Source organism: Brienomyrus brachyistius, chromosome 2 (genome assembly GCF_023856365.1).
Source record: "Brienomyrus brachyistius isolate T26 chromosome 2, BBRACH_0.4, whole genome shotgun sequence".
Taxonomy (NCBI): domain Eukaryota; kingdom Metazoa; phylum Chordata; class Actinopteri; order Osteoglossiformes; family Mormyridae; genus Brienomyrus; species Brienomyrus brachyistius.
The window spans coordinates 48,705,231-48,726,684 of NC_064534.1; the positions used below are offsets into that span (position 1 = coordinate 48,705,231).

At 42.2% G+C, this 21,454-nt stretch overlaps 1 protein-coding gene across 1 annotated transcript; it reads right to left on the bottom strand.

Moving 5' to 3' along the window:
- Positions 1 to 3,701: 3,701 nt before the first annotated feature.
- On the bottom strand, positions 3,702 to 15,861 carry mpx (myeloid-specific peroxidase). Its single transcript, XM_048999497.1, has 15 exons — positions 15,735 to 15,861; positions 15,130 to 15,232; positions 13,898 to 13,985; positions 11,902 to 12,074; positions 10,942 to 11,074; positions 10,539 to 10,668; positions 9,930 to 10,136; positions 9,135 to 9,492; positions 8,499 to 8,659; positions 7,478 to 7,733; positions 6,766 to 6,936; positions 6,015 to 6,252; positions 5,395 to 5,594; positions 5,225 to 5,251; positions 3,702 to 4,965 (listed from the first exon to the last, which is right to left on the bottom strand). Exons 2-15 carry the CDS (start codon positions 15,194 to 15,196, stop codon positions 4,565 to 4,567), a joined length of 2,610 nt encoding a protein of 869 aa, XP_048855454.1. The 5' UTR covers positions 15,197 to 15,232; positions 15,735 to 15,861; the 3' UTR covers positions 3,702 to 4,564.
- Positions 15,862 to 21,454: the final 5,593 nt, after the last annotated feature.

Here is a 21,454-nt window from a genome sequence, read left to right on the forward strand (position 1 = left end):
CTTAGTAAACCAAGCCGAGTGAGTCCCATGGGGCAGCAACCACAATTTGACTGCAACTTCAATTGGTCCACTAATAACCACTCTATATCTATTTTGATTCAACATCATAAAAGTAGGCCTAGATTAAGTTTAAAAATAGTGCCAAATTCAGCAATTAAATCATTCGCAGAATACGATTCACTGTCAGTAAGGGTGGGAAAATATCAGATAAAGAATAATTTAACTGTCCAGTCATATAAAATTTAGCTATTCAGGCATAATTTAACTATTCAGATGGAATACAACCTTCTAGTATTTATTGTGCACTTTTAATAGTCTTAATATGCCTACATTTATTTCATTAATAAAACAAGTCTGCTAGAAAGGGGTTCAAATTGTATTTCTCAGTAAGATTTCGTTAAAACAAAAGTTTTAAATAATACAAATTAATAAAACGCGATCTGTGGATGTGAAACGTCCGATCACAAAAATCCAAAAAAAGTCACCGCTGGGGGAAAAATGTTTTTGATGACGCTGGGAACCTTCTTTATTTTAATGTTAAACGACAAAATGTGTTTTTAGTGGCATGTGACGTTAACAAATCTGTAAACTATATAATTTCATATAAAATATTCAATAAAAAAAAAACTCTTTCCGTTCCGGAGCCACAGCTGGAAAATTTAGTTCCATAACTTCTTCCTTTATCTGATGGGACGTTTTACTGCTTTATACGGTAAATATTTTACTACAGCAATTCGTGTTAAGTACCTGTTCAAAGGTTTCTCCTGGGATTTCAGGCTATACGCACATGTTCTGAATTAGTATAATACCTGCTGTTGGACAATATGGCATCGTTATGACTTTACAAACTATTAGGCTATAAACAGACCGCAAACATGGTATAATACAATTAAATAGCCGTGGTCATCTTGACTTGTTGCATATTTTTACTTTATATACAGCTAAATTTAATTACCAAAAATATTATATTTTAACTGAACTTGCATGTATCATACACGACATATAGGTTAAACGAAATCGTTTCAATTGCGAATAATTTCCATTGGTCGAAAATGTCATATATAATATATATAAATAAATATATGTGTGTGTGTGTCTGTCTGTGTGTGTGTTTAAATTGTGCCGTTTTCGTATTCAATTACCAAATTGTCTCTTAGCTTCAAGCAGAGTTCTTGCGCCACCAAGTGACTAAAATGGTCTTTTACTGCTTTGCTGACTTATCTTAGAATTTTGAAATTTGCACTCATGCTCCATCTCCGGTCACCAGTTTCTTATTATTTTATTATTTATTTTTACAGTTGAAGCAGTTTAGTGGATTAAAAAAATAACAAATGAAGATCAATTTATATATCGATCTTTTGGGCTAATATGTATGTTTTTTAGGTTTTCTAGGTTAATTCCCCCAATGGTTAAACGTTCTGCAACAGATTTCGGTGCCACTTAAATACCTGAGCTGTAGACTGAAATATTCGCCCTCTGGTGCTCAGGCAGCAGAAGCATGACTGCACCTCACACGTCATCGCTAGTTAACATTACGCGCTCTTATATCAGTAGACCACTAACGTTAACTAGTCGTTACCTTAACTGCGGTTGAAAGCCTAAAGCTAAACGGTCTGAAGTGTGGCTGTATTTCACTCGAAAGGATTCCGACACCAGGACGTTATGTAAATTTGTTAAATATTTTGTATTTATTTATAGTTATGTATTTAACCCTTGTATGCAGACATCAGATCGGTTTGAAGCTCTCCTAATGTCATGATTCAGTGTGGTCGCTGTTCCCAGTGCGTGCCACGTACTTTTCATCCGCGACAATTTGCTACCAAATTTATGGCAAAATAGCTTAAATTATTGTTTTATAGTCATTATTTTTTCCAATAAATCCATATTAAAGTGTAGGCCTATTTTAATGTGCGCTTGTGTTTGTGAACAGCGCTCGATAAAGCGTTTTTTCCCCTTACTTCATCCGCCTGAGTCATTACTAATTACTTAGAATATCACTGAAATAAAATAAAACGCTGATTTTTATCACTGGGCCTTTGCGGAGGTACAGACACAGATATCAGTATGTTATATGTGAGAGCAAGCTTGGTAGCGAAGAACAGCCACCTGTGGCGGTGTCCATGAAGCTGGAGGTTAAGGGGTTTGCAAACTATTCTTAGTGCTCAGGGAAGAGATATTCAATAAAAGTTAACACGGTTATTTGTGGCTTAAATTTTACATAGATAGTCTATCTTTGCCCTTTTTTAGTGTTTGTCACAAATTGTTCCCAGTGACTCTGCATTTGTGAATTTGCGGTCCATTTACAGCTTTTTAAACATCTCTCCAAATATGGAAAGCCGCTGTATAATATTTCATATCTCATTCCTATTAAATTGATATTGAATCAGAATCTAATCAAATAAGATTGAATCAAATCGCTAGTTTGTGAATTGAACTGAATCAGGGCATCTGTGCCAATTCCCATTGCTTACAACAGTTTAGTCTTGGGATTATCATCTTTCAAAATCAGTTCTTAAGCACCAGCCCCATTTCAAGAGCATCTGGTGGTCTGCTTTGAAGACTGCAGTTCAAAAGCACAAACCCAAGGCTGAAGAATCTTGAAATATTCAGCACAGAAAGGTGGTCTAAGATCCCTCCAAAGGGGGGCGCTCTTGCCTTTATCATGCATCACCAGCAGAGGCCCCGGGATCCTTCAGCAAATACTGTAAGGATGTTGATAATTTAGAAGCCTTTGTTTTTAGATAAAATGTGCATGAAAAGTTTGTGCTTTCCTGAAATATCTGGGAAGAACATTTGAATCCGTATACATGTATTTTTTACAATACAATCATTGTTAGGAAGATGCCAGTAGTTCTTCAGCGGACTGTATTTGATACTAGGATAAAACTGGAGTAGGCAGCGCAGAAAATGACCGTTAATTATGTAGGTTTATAGCCAAAACGGCTTGTTGCTGCAATATAGGAATTTTTAAAATAACATTTTTACGATGCCATTCGAAAAGCCAAACACGTTAATATCAATCTGTGGCTGCCTTCTCATAATAATGTCAACATCCATATATTCTAATTGAATTCATTTGATGAAATGCTGAAATATCTAATATTGTGTGTGCTGTTTAAATTACTGTATGATACTTAATTTATTTTAAGCAATTAAATTATTCAATAAATCAATAAGCTAATCATTAAATTATTGATTGAATTGCATAATTTTTCTACTGGACCATCCTGTTACAATCTTATGCATTTAATTGCTTTATTTCATCCCGAATGCTTGTACAGTATACCAAATAAATTATCCTTACCATTTCAAAGTCATTTTACCAGCCATCAGTAAAATTTCTTCTAATTATCCTTAAATCCTCAGACAAGCGCTTAGATTTGGGTATGAACAACAGCGGCACATTCTTACCAATACTGTTGGAGTACCGTGTGTGTTTGGGGTGGCGGGGTGGGGGGGGGGGGGTCGGTATTGATTTGGTCACCATCAATATTGAAACCAAACCTACACTCTGGCAATCAGAACTTGGTGTCTGTGGTGAATGTCAGCATTGTCACTGCAAGTGATAGATATATAATCAAAGAAGTTATTTATGATTATATACTCATATTAAATAAGAGGGGAGGGTGTAGCTGGTCATTCTGGGCCCCCTGATGAAATGTCACCCCTGAATCATCACTGAACTGGAGACACAAACGGAATGGGAGGTTTTCCTCTTTATTGCTTTACGTAATATATGCAAAATAAGCAACAAGCAATACGAATTCTTATATTATAAAATAAAAAATACAGCCCCTTTGAGAACAGTATCAGGGTGTAACTGCAAGGACTGAGCGACATAGTGGTGGGACGTCAGCCAGTGCAGGGCTTCATAGAAGTCTGGATCTAAGTAAACTGATCTGTAAAGATATCTTTATCCCGCATATAAAACATAATCATGCTAAAACTTTATGCCAAACCTAAAAGCCCAAAAAGTGGAGCCTGCAGGGTATATAATGAGGTTCAAGCGAATCTGCATTTTCACAAACACATGGTGAAAATATAGGGCTATTGAACTCTTGCAGTTTTATATGTCTGGTAGTTATAACTCCATCTTTGCAAATTCCACCCAAAATAAAATCGAATCAATGCTTGTTTATGAGACACGGTATTAAATCCAAACTGCTAATGAAGAAATTTGGCAACCCGATGCTGCTTTATTTGTGCTTCGCAAAACCTCAGTGTTTTGCTGATCGGGGTGTTTTGCTTTATTATTATTTTTAGATGTTTTAGCATTATTATTTTTAGATGTTAAAATGCCTACATGTTTGTAATGACCAAGTTGCCATAAATTCTTGCTGATATGACTTTTATTTTGTTATTTAGGAATCTTTATACATATACCGATTTTTCCATATTTATGGATTGTTAGCGGTAAATTCTCTCTTTCAATTTTGCTAGCTGTCCTCCAAAAATGCAGTATGCCTTTTATGCGGTCCTTTTAATTTATGCATTTTATAGCTAAGTATGCAATTATAGCAGGGTACTGGAGCAAATGGCGGCAAATGCCGGTATGTTTGTACCATCAGACAGTAAAGAGCAGGCGGCCCGTGAAGAGACTGTCAACTGCCAGGCCCATACCTCCCCTGCTGCCCTGCAGCCACACCTTGTCCCCCCTTTTCAGCAGAAGCACAGCGCCCCCGGAGGCCGTAAGATAGCTGTCCTGCCGGGCAATGACGGATGTGGCCTCCGACTCCGTGTTCCGCATGAGTCTAACGTCCTTCTCGCTGTCAAGCAGAATGCAGTTGAAGTGGAACTGGTACAGGCCAGGCACCTGGCAGGTGAAGGTCCCCGTCTGGGTGTTGTATGGCTGCGATCTGCCGTCTGTGGGCTCCCGGAAGACGATCACCTGAGCGTCCGAGCCGGGACGGACCATGCCGAGCCGCACAGAGAAATCAAATGCCTTGGTGGTGTTGGTCGGCAGTTCTGGGTGAGTTACAGTGAGACAGACTTGTTGAGAGAAACCAGGAAAAGCTGCTCTTTCCCCCCAAGCATGTACTATATACACTCAACTGCACCTAGATACCAGCCATACCTTTTTCATCTATTCATATGTAGTATTGCTGTGTTCTAATGTACAGGAGATTATTCTTGAAAAAGAAGTACTGAAGATGAAGGGAGTGGTAACATAAATACTTTACAGTCTCATTACGGTGCAGAGAATGTATTATGGTAATATTCTCACCTTCTTCAGAGTCTTGATCCTCTTTTTCTGAAATATAAAATGAATAACAGATTAATAACCTTTTAATGAGGCTTAATTTAAGTGTCAGATTGAAAGAGATTTGCTGAATGCATTTAATGGAAACAGCCCTGTCCATTTGGGGACAGGAGATGTATTCATCAGATGCTTACTGTTCTCCTTCCAGGGCTTGAGGTCGACAGTGGGGATGTCCTGGCATTTGGTAAGTTTGACCCCACTGGCAGACAGTAGGAAGGGGTTTTTGGGAACACTGGTGATGCCCGTGTTGTCACAGATGATGCGTGCCATGGAGACCTTGGACAAGGACTTAACCTGCTGTTTGGTAAAGACTCCTTTTTTCTGCCACCAGAAACTAAGACACACAGAGATTAAATATCATCTGTCATATAATTAAACACAGCCTGTTTTCAGTGAAAGGCCACATCTGAACCCAGCGAAGGCATCACAAGGTGAAACTGCAGTCCAAAGCAGGAGGGATGAAGCCTCATAAAGAATTGGTTTGGCTTTTGGAAGGTAAACACATAAGACCTCGCTGAGATAGTAAATTAACCACAGCAAAGCTGACAGCTACAGTTAATTTGCAAAAAACGTATTAAAAAATCTCCCAGGGTTAAATCAATGCTCCCAATTTTATAATTTCATTCAACCCCTCAGTCACAGAGGCGCTCCATCCATTGGTTACATTACTGAGTGACGTTCATCGGCAGCACGCGATAAATCCGCCCCCAACAGTCAAGAGCCACACCCCTCCCATACAGTGGATGACTCTCACCGGTCACTCTTGCGGATCTGGCTGAACTGCCGCATGATGAGGCAGGAGAAGAGGGGGCCCACGCGGCCCCCGGGGACAAAGGGCTCAGCCACGCCCCCCAGCCACACGTCGATATTGTCTGCCGTGCCGTATAGCTTGAGCAGGTTCTGGGCCATTGTTTTGTTCTGGAGCACGGCGGCCAGCTGCTCCACCGTTCTGGGTACGGACAGCTTGCAGAACCGGCGCCATGCGTTGTAGCCTGGGGGTGGGGGGGGGTGGGGCGTCAGTACTGTCAGCAGGTTTAGAGGTTTGACACCCCATATTATAAAGAACGACAAACAGCACTGCAGTGTGGAGGCTGGGCTTGTGACTGACAGGATGTTAGTTTTGCTGTGTAATGGCAATAACAATAACAACAACAATAATAATAATAAGTATTGTTCAACATTCATCATCATAATGCTTCCCATGAGAAATACCTGCTTACTATAACAGGAAGAAACTTGCTCTGCTGACCCAATCACTTTCCTTCGGCTTGATAAGTGACAGAATTGAAAAATTAGTTTATGTGGAATTTGCATGTTCTCCGCATGCTTACGTAAGTCTCCGCCCAAAATCCAAAGATACTTGTTTGAAAGTTTAAAGTCATTTCAGTATAAATACAATACCAGTGTACTCTGTTGACAGTAATTTGTTTTGCCCCAATATTCATTCTTGTGACCCTGAGAAGGTGCAGAAGCGTTAAGATGAAGGGGCAGGGCAGGTCCCTCACCGGGCAGCCCGTGGTCGCGGCTGCGCTGCATGTCCAGTGCGGCCAGGTCCAGCGCTACTTGCGAGGTGAACTGGAAGAGCTTCTCACGGAGCTCGTCGTTCATCATGTGCCCCTGTACATTCAGCTGGGCCGGGCGCCCAATCAGGCCTCGCAGCACCGGGTCAATGCCTCCTATGGGGGTGGGGAGCAGGGGGTGTCGTTCAGAGGCGGGAGATGGCATTAGCAGCGAAAGCTGATTTCTTACGTGTCTCGGCATCAGCAAACTGGAGAGCAGGAATGGCCCTGTTCTCTGTGAGTTTGGCTGCCCTACCTCCCCGCTGTCTGTACTATGACCTCCCATAACAGTGTCCTCTGCAGCTGAATCAGTGATTCTCAAATGCAGTGGTGGGTGATTTTGTGGGCAAGACTGCATTTCTATGCAAAGGTGTAGATTTGTAGGGAACATTGGCCCTAGGACAGTAGGGAACATGCCCCTACCAATATTGTGGGGGTACTGTGTGTAACTAGCGAAGTGGGAAATTTGGGCTGATTTCATCCCTAACAATGTTAAAGCCAAGCCTACACCCTTCTATGTCAGGTAATGGACTGTTGTTCCCTCTGAGGCTATCTAGGAATATCTAGAATTTACCACAACCCATTACTACACAAGTACTTATGCGGAATAGATGGATGGGCAATTTGCTGATGAATGCTGATAAGAATAAAGGCAAACCTTCAAAGACCACCCTCCAGGGGGTGGTAAAGACTTTGTGAAGCAGCACAGACTTAAACTGTGGGTGTTCATTGTAGTTCTCATCCAGCCGGAAGATGAAAGGCTGGATGGCCAGATGGGCAAAACGGAAGGCTGCTGTAGCAAAAACGTTGGAAATGCTGGGGTCCACCCTGTCATTGTAACCTTGGTATAGGCGGAGCTTCTGGGCATTTTTCGTTCCAATGATGTGTGGCAGGTAGTCCCTATAAGCTATGACCTGGGCATGGGCAACAAGAGCAGAGTGTAGCATGTGAAGCACTAGGAGGTGATACGGAGCACATATGTGCAAAACATGGAGCAAAAACCTGGCCTTTTTTGGGGCCAGACTCTATGTTTATGGTTACTACACACCCAAAAAAATACAGATCTGATTTTGATGTATTATATGATCTTTTTAACTTTGTCTAAAATATTCACATTTCTAAAAATCAGACAAGCGAGGATTAAGAATGAATCAGCAATTACAGCTTACATTTTGATATTGTAAGTACAAGTGATACACAGACCAGCTTATACAGTATGTAAAACTTCAGAACTTCCTTGATGTATCGCGTGTGATGTGAGGTGGTACATATGTTTTCTGTGGCCTAAATGCCCGTAGTGATGAACTACAATTAACCTGCAGCAGAAGGCATCTAATAAAAGCAGTAAAACTCTTCAGCAGCGTCTTTGCTCATGATCGTATATGTGACAGAAGAGCATGAGAAAAATGGAAATATCAAACTTGTTTCACCACTTATGTGCAAGTGGTTGACATTTCTTAAGTCTGCATTTGAATCCAGTGCCGTGAATATTTGATACCTGCTACTACAGTTTAAACACATCACAATTCATTTATGACACGGCACCTGTTGTGTGAGAGCAGTTTTACGGGTCATCCCAACTCTAGGGGGTGAAAATGTAAAAGGAAGCGTTCCTGGACATGCAGCTGGAAATGGTCAGAGCGAATGGCGGTGCAAGAGCAGCACAGGGATGGCGCCACCTGTTGGAATGCTCCCAGGATTTTGCGAGCCTCCTGATAGATCCTCTCGCTGCTCCATTTGGGATTGAGCTGGTGCAGGGCCAGCGCCAGCCGGTTGTGCTCTCGCAGCATTAGCGTGTGCAGGGACGTCAGGCCGATATTCTCATTCACACGGACGTCACCTGTGGGGAGACGTGTCAAGCCCTAACAGTGACCCCAGTGCCTCGCATTACAGTCACCTAGGAACCCAGTTAATATAAAAGCACGACTGTGTAGCAGTATGCATATTTACTTCATTTTCTTACTGGTTTTCCTCACTAAAGGGCTCATTTTACCCCAATTAGATGCCTTAGGGTATCTTGCCTGGTGCCCTGTGATTTCTGGAAAATCTCCCTGCAACAGATTTAGTTTTAATACAATATATGTTCGATACCCAATAAAGATTATCCGCTACGCTACATGAGTAAGAAACTTCATACTGTCTTTCAGCATTGAGTTCCCCCCTACAGGTCCTCAACAAAAATCACTGTACCTTGACAGGTTTTAGCCCAACAGCACTGCAATAATAACTGTAGAATAACAATAATGATAACCATAAGAGTGATGAGTAGTTGTCCTCATGTGCCTCCACAGGTCAATGCCTGCTGAGATCCTCACCTGCCAAGAAGCAGGGCACCTCTTGCAGACTGTTATTCCCAGTAATTTTCCCTCGTGTGTTGCAGGTTTGCAGATTAGAGAAAGGCAGCAAATCCCTGCCGTTATCACGGTAAATGCTGTTGACCTTCATCAGGCCAGTGTCACAGTGCAGGTTGCGCAGATTGCGTGCCAGAATATCCTCGGACCCGTAAACCTGATTGGCGTCCATGAAGCACGTCACTGCATTTATCTGCTGCCGCACATTAGCTGCGCCAAACCAGGCCCCCGCTTCCCCACTCCCACACGCTGGTGCAGAGCGGATGAAGGGGAGGCACTTCACATTGGTGTTATTCTTGAAGCGGACATCATTTGGAGGTATCTACATGGACAGAGCAAGACAGCAGATCAGATCCCATCTGCCATGGAATTCAAAGTCCCAATTCAGGCCCTGAAGAATGTGGACTATGCTGGTCTTCGCTGAAAGGACTGAAGAAACCAAAGACTTGAAAGACTCCCTACTTGTCTGATGAAAGGAAGAAGAGTTTTTAAAGACTCTTATAAATTCATTAGTATTCCACAGCTGAACTGAAAATCCTGCAGCTTCTTGCAGAACTCTTACTACAATCCATACTTTCCGACATCGTAAGGGCATGGATTTGGCAATAAGTCATACATACAATGGCATCAAATCATCTGAAAGTCAGATCAGCTTCCACAGAATCATGGAAGAAGCACAGTGCAAATTCCTCTCTAACCACCGTGAAGAAAATCGATAAATGCTTGTCAAACTTTGTGGCACAAGACCAGGGCACTGACCATAATGGGGAAGCAGGGATTAGTAAAAGCGCAGGTATTTTCACAGTTGACTCCATTGCTAAATGAGCGGATGCTGGGAGAGGAGGGCGTCAGGATCAAATCATGGTCCAACCATTGGCCAAAGATGGTCACAAGATGGGAGTAGACGTTATCTTGCTTCACATCCTTGTTGTCTGTGTGCAGGATACGATTAGAGACCTCCCTCACCTTGAGATGGGGAAAGAGGTGGGATCAAGAGCCAGAAGATTAACCAGTAAGGAGAACCACATGCTGTAATCAACAATTGATGGTAGTCTCTGGAAAACTAAAGATGGGTGAATTCACTTTTCCTGAATAGGTTTGCAGGGGACCTGGACATGATGCCAGTTCATTACTGGGCACACACATACACACACGTAGAAATGATTCACAGCATATCTATGAACTATGGGAGGAACCTGGAGTACCCAGAGGAGACACATGGTAAGAGGAGAACAAACAAACAAGCAAACTCCACACTCAAATAGTGAACTCCCAAGCCTGGAGGTGGAGGTAACATTGCTACCTACTGAACCACCATGCCACCTTATACATAAAAAATAAATATTACTGGTATGATAATCAAAATACCATGGGGAGAAGGAAGCCATTGACTTTCAGTTTAGGGTCCCAGCCTTTGGGCAATGATTTTCCATCCTGGTACTGAGGTGGCAGCCAGCGTGTAAACGGCATGTTTGAGGATCCCAGACGCGTGTCTCTCCTGGTGAACGAGACACAAGAGAAACACATTCCTTTGCATGTCACTTTCCCTTATCCATGCCCTTGGACCAAGCATGCTGAGGAGCAGGTCATCGCCACACTGCAGCAGGTCGATTCTGCGCAACCTTGTTTTTTTTGGGTTCAGTTCAGGTCAAGAACCTCAACAAGAGAGGACAAGAGGAAGGTCTCCACCCATGACTTGAAAAACTCAAGTTACAAGTCTGGGCCTCCAGGTGGTACCTGCTGCATGCTAATATGAGCATTGAGGACTTACACGTTGTTGCAGATCCCCGTGATGGTACGGAACTTGCTCATTAATATGGTTTTATTACATGGAGCAGCACTTTGGAAGGCCCAACATCCTGTGAGCTTGCCGATGGTATCCAGGTCTTCAGCAGTAAGCAGATCTGAGGTACGGAAGGGAAAGTGCTACATCAGGGGAAGTGGTACTACAACATCTCAGTCTAATGTGTCAGTATTAACATCCGTCCTTAGATTCCATATAATACATTATAAGGCACCAGGCAGAGCATGCCCTAAGGTAGGGTTTCTCAACTCAATCTTTGTGGAACCCCAGATACAGTAGTCCACGTATTTACTCCCTTCCAGCTGGTGCAAAAATATGGACTGTCTGGCAGGGATCTGGGAAGGAGCAAAAACATGGAGCATTTGGGGGTCCCCGAGGACCGGGCTGAGAAGCAGATAAACTGGCAAAACCTGAAGCTGACATCAAAAACTGAACATGAGCAGGACTGCACACATTTGTGTGCCAGTTTTCTGTACATGTATGTGTGAATAGCTGCACATGTAAAGCATTTGTGGACTTAGTATGTGTTTATTGTTTGTTGTGTAAGTGCATACTGAATGAGAGTGTGTGTATGTTTTTATGTTTATGAGTATTGCATTTGTGTGTATGGGGCAGGACAGCGTGTGTGTATGTGTGTGTGTGTGTGTGTGTGTGTGTGTGTGTGTGTGTGTGTGTGTGTGTGTGTGTGTGTGTGTGTGTGTGGATTAGGTTTATATCGTATGTCCCCCACAATGTAATAAAAAAAATGTTTTTTGACGTTTTTTGGGACCACAAAGTTAAGGTTAGGGCTGAGTAGGGGTTAAGGATATCATTTTGGCATTAGAGTTTTCCCCACAGAAATGAATGAAGAGTCCCCACAAAGATATAATTACAAACTGTGTGTGGGGGGGTGGCGTGGGTGGGATACAGGTCAGCTCCATAACTAACCTGTGGCATTCAGGAAATTCTTGTGATCATGGCTGGCCTTCTCCCTTAGCAGCTGTAATGTCATGTCCATATACTCTGCAGCACGCACAGCAGAACGTGTGCCCCCTACAGGCTGCTTCATGAGGAGCCAGATGTCTGCAAGACTAGCCGTACTCCGAACACGGTTCAGGCTCCTTTGAGAGAGGAGGAGGCAGACATAGGGCACAGAGTCAGGAATGGCGGGGTACAGAGTCACAGACACAGTTAGAGATTGGATATAGGGTCAGAGAGAAGATTCACTGCTCACTAGCAGAATGGAGAATAAGAAACACAGATTGCCCTCGGGGACAGGACACGGCCTCAGAGACCACAAAATGAGTCAGGGAAAAAACACAGTCATCACAAACTAGCTAGAGAGTCAGGGAAAAGACACACTCCTCACAGAAATGTAACAGAGTCAAGGAAAAACAAACTTCTCACAGACACGTAACAGAGTCAAGGAAAAACAAACTTCTCACAGACACGTAACAGAGTCAGGGAAAAACAAACTCCTCACAGAAACGTAACAGAGTCAGGGAAAGACACACTCCTCACAGACACGTAACAGAGTCAGGGAAAGACACACTCCTCACAGACACGTAACAGAGTCAGGGAAAGACACACTCCTCACAGACACGTAACAGAGTCAGGGAAAAGACACACTCCTCACAGACACGTAACAGAGTCAGGGAAAGACACACTCCTCACAGACACGTAACAGAGTCAGGGAAAAACAAACTCCTCACAGACACATAACAGAGTCAGGGAAAGACACACTCCTCACAGACAGTATGCAGTTGTATGTCTGTTGAAGGACTAGAAATGGGAAATCGCTTCCTACTAGGGCTGTAGGCTTCATCTGTGTAGATTTGCATTCCGGTTGAAGTATAACTACATTATACTGGTTCTGGTGTACTGGTTCAGTGGGCTTCACTGTGGCTCACACAATAGAGTTGTGGGTTTGATCCACACCCTAGCTGTGCACTTAAGGAGTCTCTTCGTTTTCTTTCTGTTTCAGGTGGGATTCTTCTAGATACTCTGATTTATTTCCATCAAACAAAAACATGGAATTGCACAGTTTGGTGAATTTGCATCTCTGACTCACTAATCAGGCATTGATGGATTCTGACTATGACTAGAGTTTACAACAGGCTTTTATTAAAGCAGGGCCATTTTCTCTGTTTTCGAAATATTTTTTATGTTAGCCTGGGGGGGGGGGGGTCTTGGGCAGCCAGTGGATCTTGGCCCCCCATATGTTTTTTGCTCCCTACTCATGACATGAGTTTTTAGTTCTTCTCCTCCCTCTGACATTGATTCTTTCCTGTTCCATTTATTCCCTCTTTCATGCAGCATCTATTCATTTCCTGAAACCGCTTATCCTATTCAGGGAAAGACAAACTCCTCACAGACAAGTCTATCCTGGAGGCAACGGGTGCAAGGCAAGGAACAGCCCAGGATGGGACGCCAACCCATCGCAGGGCACACTCACACACCATGCATTCACACATGCACACCTAATTTGGTAATTTGGTAACTCCAATTAGCCTCAGTGTGTTTTTGGATTGTGGGGGGAACCCCATGATGATGCATGAAGAACATGCAAAATCCACACACGTGTAAACGGGGCAGAGACTTGAACCCAGGCAACACTGCCAACCACTGCACCATTGTGCTGCCTGTTTTTCATGCATCATTATGATTAAATTGTGTAATAATTTACTGATAGGCACTCTTTCCAAGTGCCTTTGGGCAACTCTGTTGTGAAAGACGCTATATAAAAAAGAAATGAATTGAAACTTGACCTTTGTTGGTTTAATAAAAGGTTGAAAATGAAATTAAAAAAATAAAATCCTACAACAACAATTTTTAATGGAACTTCATGACAAATGACAATATATAACTTAGAAAGTGCCTCACACCTCATACCAGACATTCCCAACAGTTCAAAGAGGTACAGTCATGCTCAGGTCATGCTTACTGTTCTCTGGAGAACTTATATGCTTCATCGACAATACTCCTGGCCTCCTCGACTAAGCTCAGGATGTATGGTTTGGCAAAACTTTCATCTGCAGAAAAACAAAAATGAGTTAAACCCATCCATCACCATAACCACTCAATCCCTACTGGAGTCGTTGGGGGGACCGGAGTCTATCCCAGGAACAAGGGACACAGGCAGGAACCAACTCTGGGCAGCCACCAACACACTGCAGGGCACACACAGGGCCAATTTAGACTCGCCAATCACTCTGCCCTGCACACTTTTGGACCGCGGGAGGAAACCAAAGCCTCCAGCAGAAACTCACGTGAACACAGGTAGAGCATGCAGACTCCACACAGATAGGACCTACGCCCAGTAACGGTCCTAGTCGATGAGGCGCCCTAGGAGAGCATCAGCGCCGGCGCCCCCCCTCCCAGGAATAGGGAAATTGGCTGGCAAGTCGGCGTCCCCTAAGAAGTTGGCGCCCTAGGCGGCCGCCTATGTCTCCTGTAAGATCGACCAGCCCTAAGTTTATTTAATTAATTAAAATATAAGAATAATTTTTAAATAATTGAAATCGCAGCATTATTCAGTTTAAATGAAGAATTTAGTAATTAACATAATTATAATTAGAGACATATGTTTGTAAGGATCTTTCTCTATATTTCTATAGAGGAACTAATCTTGCGTTTGGGTTGCGGTTTGGTCAGATTTGTTGGTAATATTTTCATTTTGCTCAGTTAGGTGCAGCACTTGTTATGCAGCTGAGAAAGTGTTTTAAGTTATAGTGTCAATGTTCATGGAGATTGGAGCTATTGTATAAGCTGCAGTCATAAGTCAAGACATTTGAAGCTCAGTACAATTTCACTGATGAGTTTTTCTTGAGCACTTAACATTCATTTGTAACTTCGAGTGTTACTTTCTGAATTTGTTGGCTTACTTTGAAATATTCATTGTATGATTGATGCAAAACTACACATATGGGAAGTTTACTATGCATACTATGAACTTTAGTAATACAATGTATATCTGCAAGGGATCATTATAGATATATTTGCTTTTTCAGAGCTTAATTTGCAAAAAGTTGAGAATCATTTTCCACGTTGATTGTGGGCATGATCGAATCTCTGAACGATGGGGCATCCCACAAGCCAAACTGACCTCCACCTTGCAGACTTAAAGGGGGTACATGTGCTCTCCTTTCACCGGGAGGCCCCTAAGATCCCACTCACCTTTGTTCCCATAAGCAGAGACAAGCAGATGCAGCCAGACAAGCAGAATGGCCGTGGAGGGTCCCATTTCATCAGCTAGTGAGTGGCATGCAAACCCTGCGGCCTTCCAGGCAGCAATCAAACAATGGTGTTAAGCGAATAAAATTACAGAAAACTGCAACCAAATATATGCATGAACTCAAAAATCACACGGCTTGTGTGCGACATTCTCGGTTTTCACAACAATCAAAGAAATTTTTCTAAAAATCTTCTTTTCAGTATCATCGATGTGCAGTTACTCTGCTCCAAGGTTAGCCAGCAGGATGTATTAATTGTTTTCAGCCTATATAATACAGCACTAACGTGACAGCAGAATATTCCGGTACAGTTCATCAATAAAATAAACGATTGCCCACATTGTAATTTTGCTCCAAATATTTAAAACATGTTTGATCATCATCAATGCAATGTCATCTGTGATTTTCAGCAGGAAAAGTGATGTGAAGAAGATGAAGAAGACAACATCATACCCAGGTCACAGACCATGTGTGAACTACATTTTGAATGTGTGTGTGTGTGTGAAGCAAAATTAAAAAAAAAGACAAAAAGAGACTGTTATTGCTCACCTTTTGTAAGTCAGGGAGACCTTCTGCCAGAGGCAGATGATAACCAGCAGAAGATTATGAAATCTCTTCAGCTGACCCTCTAAGTCCTTCTCCACACACTTATGTCTGCTCTATGTTTGCCCCATCATACATTTATATTGCATTTAACTCCACCCACTCTGAGTCCACATTTAGAACTCATATCAGTTTAATGCATTTCCCTATTTGATTGGCATAATAATGAAGGGCATGAAGATCCCTACAGAGCCTTGTGTCGGCTGTGTTTTTGAAACTTTAAAAAAAAACACATAGCAAATTTATAAGACTTTTTTTTCTGAACCAATTGTGCAAATCCATCTAATTTGCAACATACAGCCATGGAAAAAATTAAAAGACCACTATATATTTTTTAAATAATTTGCATTTCTAAACACTGGTTTAATAGTTCTTCTGCTGGCAGAAGGCTACACTGAGCAGCAGGTTGCTTCCATGCAATAGGCAAAGTAATTTCTTTTTTTAAAACAGAAAGGAGGCCTTTCTTCCATCCATTTTCCAAACCGCTTATCCTACTGGGTTGTGGGGGGTCCGGAGCCTATCCCGGAAACAATGGGCACAAGGCAGGGAACAACCCAGGATGGGGGGCCAGCCCATCACAGGGCACACTCACCTATGGGCAATTTAGTAACTCCAATTATCCTCTGCATGTTTTTGGACTGTGGGGGAAAACCGGAGTACCCGGAAGAAACCCCACGACGACATGGGGAGAACATGCAAACTCCACACACATGTAACCCAGGCGGAGACATGAACCCGGGTTCCAGAGGTGTGAGGCAACAGTGCTAACCACTGCACCACCATGCTGCCCCCGAAGCCTTTCTTGTTTCTGTAAATTTCTTGTGTTCTTATAAATTGAGAAGTGAGTGAAACATAATATTGTGTCTCTTAATTTTTCCAGTGGCTGTATATTCGTTATACTAACATTTCCATATATTGTGAAGGGTTTGCTAAATATCTTAACTTGGGAAATCACTATACTTCTGTATAAGATGCAGTTCATTTTCCTACCAAATTGGACAACATGCTTTGTGGTCCAGACCATTTTCAAAACTTGTGGTATAAACATTTTTATAACATTTTTCAACTTCCCCATGACCAAACCTCCCAAAAGCCATTGTTTCTTGTAAGAGCTATAAATGCTTTTATTTCAAATATATAAACATTAACCAGTCTGTCATACCCCACATGCCTTTTCCCCCATGTTCTCTGCTTTTAACATTTTTAACAATATAAATTTGCACTTAGACTACACAGCAATCACATGTATTACTGTGATGCAAAAGACCTGTATCCCATCTAGGATATTTCCTTCTTGGGTCACGTATGCTGCGATGTGAAAACGACATACATCCCCAAAAGCACACCTCTCTGTTTCAGTATCTCAGCCAAAGCCTTCGTGGTTTTCTATTCATGCCTTTGGGTTTACAGCATCAGCTGCTTTGCGTGGCAGATTTTCAAAAAGTGATGAAGTTATTTACATTTTTGTAAGTCCCAAGATGGTCGACAGAAAGGAGGCCTTTCTTCCATCCATCCATCCATCCATCCATTTTCCAAACCGCTTATCCTACTGGGTCGCGGGGGGTCCGGAGCCTATCCCAGAAGCAATGGGCACGAGGCAGGGAACAACCCAGGATGGGGAGCCAGCGCATCGCAGGGCACACTCACACACCATTCACTCACGCATGCACACCTATGGGCAATTTAGCAAGTCCAATTAGCCTCAGCATGTTTTTGGACTGTGGGGGGAAACCGGAGTACCCGGAGGAAACCCCACGACCACATGGGGAGAACATGCAAACTCCACACACATGTGACCCAGGCGGAGACTTGAACCCGGGCTAACCACTGCACCACCATGCTGCCCCCGAAGCCTTTCTTGTTTCTGTAAATTTCTTGTGTTCTTATAAATTGAGAAGTGAGTGAAACATAATATTGTGTCTCTTAATTTTTCCAGTGGCTGTATATTCGTTATACTAACATTTCCATATATTGTGAAGGGTTTGCTAAATATCTTAACTTGGGAAATCACTATACTTCTGTATAAGATGCAGTTCATTTTCCTACCAAATTGGACAACATGCTTTGTGGTCCAGACCACTTTCAAAACTTGTGGTATAAACATTTTTATAACATTTTTCAACTTCCGCATGACTTTCCGCTTCCAAACTTCCCAAAAGCCATTGTGTCTTGCAAGAGCTATAAATGCTTTTATTTTAAATATATAAACATTAACCAGTCTGTCATACCCCACATGCCTTTTCCCCCGTGTTCTCTGCTTTTAACATTTTTAACAATATAAAGGATATTCTAGGATATTTCCTTCTTGGGTCACGTATGCTGCGATGTGAAAACGACATACATCCCCAAAAGCACACCTCTCTGTTTCAGTATCTCAGCCAAAGCCTTCGTGGTTTTCTATTCATGCCTTTGGGTTTACAGCATCAGCTGCTTTGCGTGGCAGATTTTCAAAAAGTGATGAAGTTATTTACATTTTTGTAAGTCCCAAGATGGTTGACATGAATATGAAGCATTTGTGCTTCCAACCATTGTGTTCTAACTTTACAAACATGGAATAATTGTTTCAAGGTAATGGCACAAGCTCTTAGCAAATTAGCAGTTGCACAAAAAATGTGGCTGTTGAAAAAAGGTCAGTTATTGAGTAATTTCCTTGCTGAAGAAACGTTGAAGATTCCCCCAGTTTGTGAACTGAATCCTGAAAGGCCTCCTTTCTGTTTTTAAAAAAGTGAATACCTCTGTTTTATGTTTGACATTATGGAATTTATATATATGTTAAAAGAAATTACTTGGACTATTGCCTGAAACTTCCAGGGCTGAGGTGTTCAGGGAAAGACTGTCTGGTGCTTTGGGGGGGGGGGGGGGGGCAGCCATTTGACATGCAATCGGAAAAAAAAGGATAAAAATGTATACGTTTGATTGTCACTGTGGCTGAACTCCGAAGGGTCTGATAATTGTACCCTTAGCTGTAGGTAATTCTATCTTCTAAGGTACAGAATTGGACTCCGAGTCCATTTCTGTACTTAAAAGGTACGGTTATGAGGGCACAGCCCCAGTGACAAGCAAAGGTACAAATTTTTAACCTTTTTTCTGAGAGTGTAATGACCTAATCTAATCTAACCTAAAGGTATTTTACGTGGTTTCCTGGCTTTTACTGCTTGCATGTGCTACCTGCATTTATATACGTATGTATACAGAATTCTAAAATAGTGATTCGCGACCCAAATTTGGTAAGTTCTGAAAAGGTTACAAGGCATCCAGGATCAGATTTCCCAGCACCAATCCTAGAATTAACCTATATAAATGGGTCTTGGGTCTATGCAAAACTAGTTAACAGTCAACCAATCCAAGAAGCCAAGCCACAGATATTTAATTCACTGGCACATCTAATCATATTTGTGCATTATGCATTGATTGGCGTAAATTGCAGTGTGCATTATGCACTTGATCATAGTGTTAATTTAAACCTATACCTGATATAGGTCCACAACTGGCACGATAAAAATTGGATTGCAGTGCAAAAAAGGTTGAGAACCACTTCTCTAAAGTCAACTATGTTGGTTGTAGTAATTTATAAAAATAAACTGCATTCAAACAGCTCTATTCCCTGGAATCTCTATACTGAAGAGCTTCTCTCACTTGCTTTCCCATGAACTCTTCAGCAAGGCTACACTTTAGAATGCAACAGAAAATCCAAAAACCATAGAGCAGCTACGACAAACCAAAGGCAATCTTACAAACCGTGTGATGTATCATAACATACCTGAAATGGATATGTTTTAAACTGGAGCTTGAAAGTTGAAATAGACTGTGCATTTTGCAGACTCTGTGGCTGTGCATTACAGAGGTTTAGCGCTACAATATTAAAAGCCTTGTCAGCCATAGCAGGAAATCTATACCTAGAACTGTGCATAAAGAAATTGGAACCTGAGGATAGTGTGTGACCTTGTGTGGAAGGATGAAGAAGGTCGAACTGATAGGAAGGAGAAAGTCCACGCAGAGCTTTTAAGCGATAAGTATTTCTTTATATTTGATTCTGAATGTAACTTGCAACTAGTCGTGAAGAACAAAAGTTACGTCAGTAGATTTCTTAGTATACATAAGTAAACGACAGCAAAATTTTGAATATCTTCTGAGATATTTCGAAGGAAGGGCTATAAAAAAACATGTCACAATCGTCAAGGTGCATTGTGATGAAAGCATGGATGTTTCAAGATCAGTAACACTGAGGAAAGGATGGAGGTGAACAGTGTTACAGGGATGGAAAAATGTCGTCTGATCCAGAGAGTTAATACGCGGCTGCTCAGATCCCATTCATATCAAGTCAGGCACAGCAAAAATTACTTTATACCCAATAGAAGAATTAAATTTCATTTAATTAAATGTCATGCAGTGTTTGACTTCACAAAGGCAGTGAAGCAGGATGCATTGAGGTGATATAAGCACTTACACATAATTGTGTGTCACTGGCATAACAATGAAAACTAAGAGCGTGGCAATGAGGGATATGACCTAATGGGAGAATAAAAATGATGAAGAGAATTTGACCTAAAACTGACCCTTGAGTGAAACCGTGGTTGAGGGGAGCAGTAGTACAGTTTAGTGTCTTGAAGGAAATATAATACCGATAGTCACTCAGGTAGGATATAAACTAGGAAAGTCAGCGTTTGATATACCAAGATCGAAAATGCAGGAGGGTATATAATGCCATTGCAGTGCTGCGATGGGCTCTGAATCCACACTGAAATGGCTGATACAGGTTACAAGCACTTATGTGATCTTTGAGTTGAGCAGCGTCAACCTTTACCAAAATCTATGGTCAACAAAGGTTGTTTTAGAAGTGCTTTATAAATAAAGCTTACTTACTTACTTACTAAACCAGGTTTTCTGAGAACAGGTGGAACAACAGCAGCAGGTTAGTGATCGTTGCTTCTTTTTGAATCGCCTAGGGTTTTGTTTCTTAGAGACTTTCCATAACCTTTATTGGTTTTCTTCCTCATGGAAGACATAGGCAAGATCCACTTTCTGGATGGGTTGAGCTGCATCGTCAGTAATGTATCTGGGGTCCTCAGCTGTTTCAGGTCTTTCGACATCATACACCTTCATCCAGGCAGCCCACCCAAGGTTGATCAGGCCCCTACTTGTATCCCAGCAGCAGCTGCCCACGGATCTTCTCTCTTGATCACCTGTCACATATCTTATAGCCCTTGTCTTCACAGCCTCTGTAATCCCCAATTGAGTAAAAGCTCCACAGAGCAGTTGGCCTGCAAACCCCTTACAGGCGACCTTGATCAATCCACACTGAGCTCACCAACCATTACTCTGTCAGCTGTTTGGTGGCCTTGGAGGTGATGACCATGGCTGACCAGAGTGCGTGGTTGGGAAATCGAAACTGCTTGTCCAGATCTACTTTGAGCTGGTAGTCAGAGGTTCTTGTCAATTACTCATGAAACAGTTCTGATATTATAAATTTATAGCAGAATATCCAGTAAAATGCATATCTAAAGATTGGGCCTTCTGCACAAGCGTCTTAGATCACATTTACCGCGGTGGTGCTTCAAAATAGCCAGCAGATGGCACCATGCTACCGGCCCCGGGGACGGTCAAAGCCCAAGTTGTGTCCCAGGGCGCCTCCCCCACCCGTCCCCCAACCACCCAGCAAACCATCC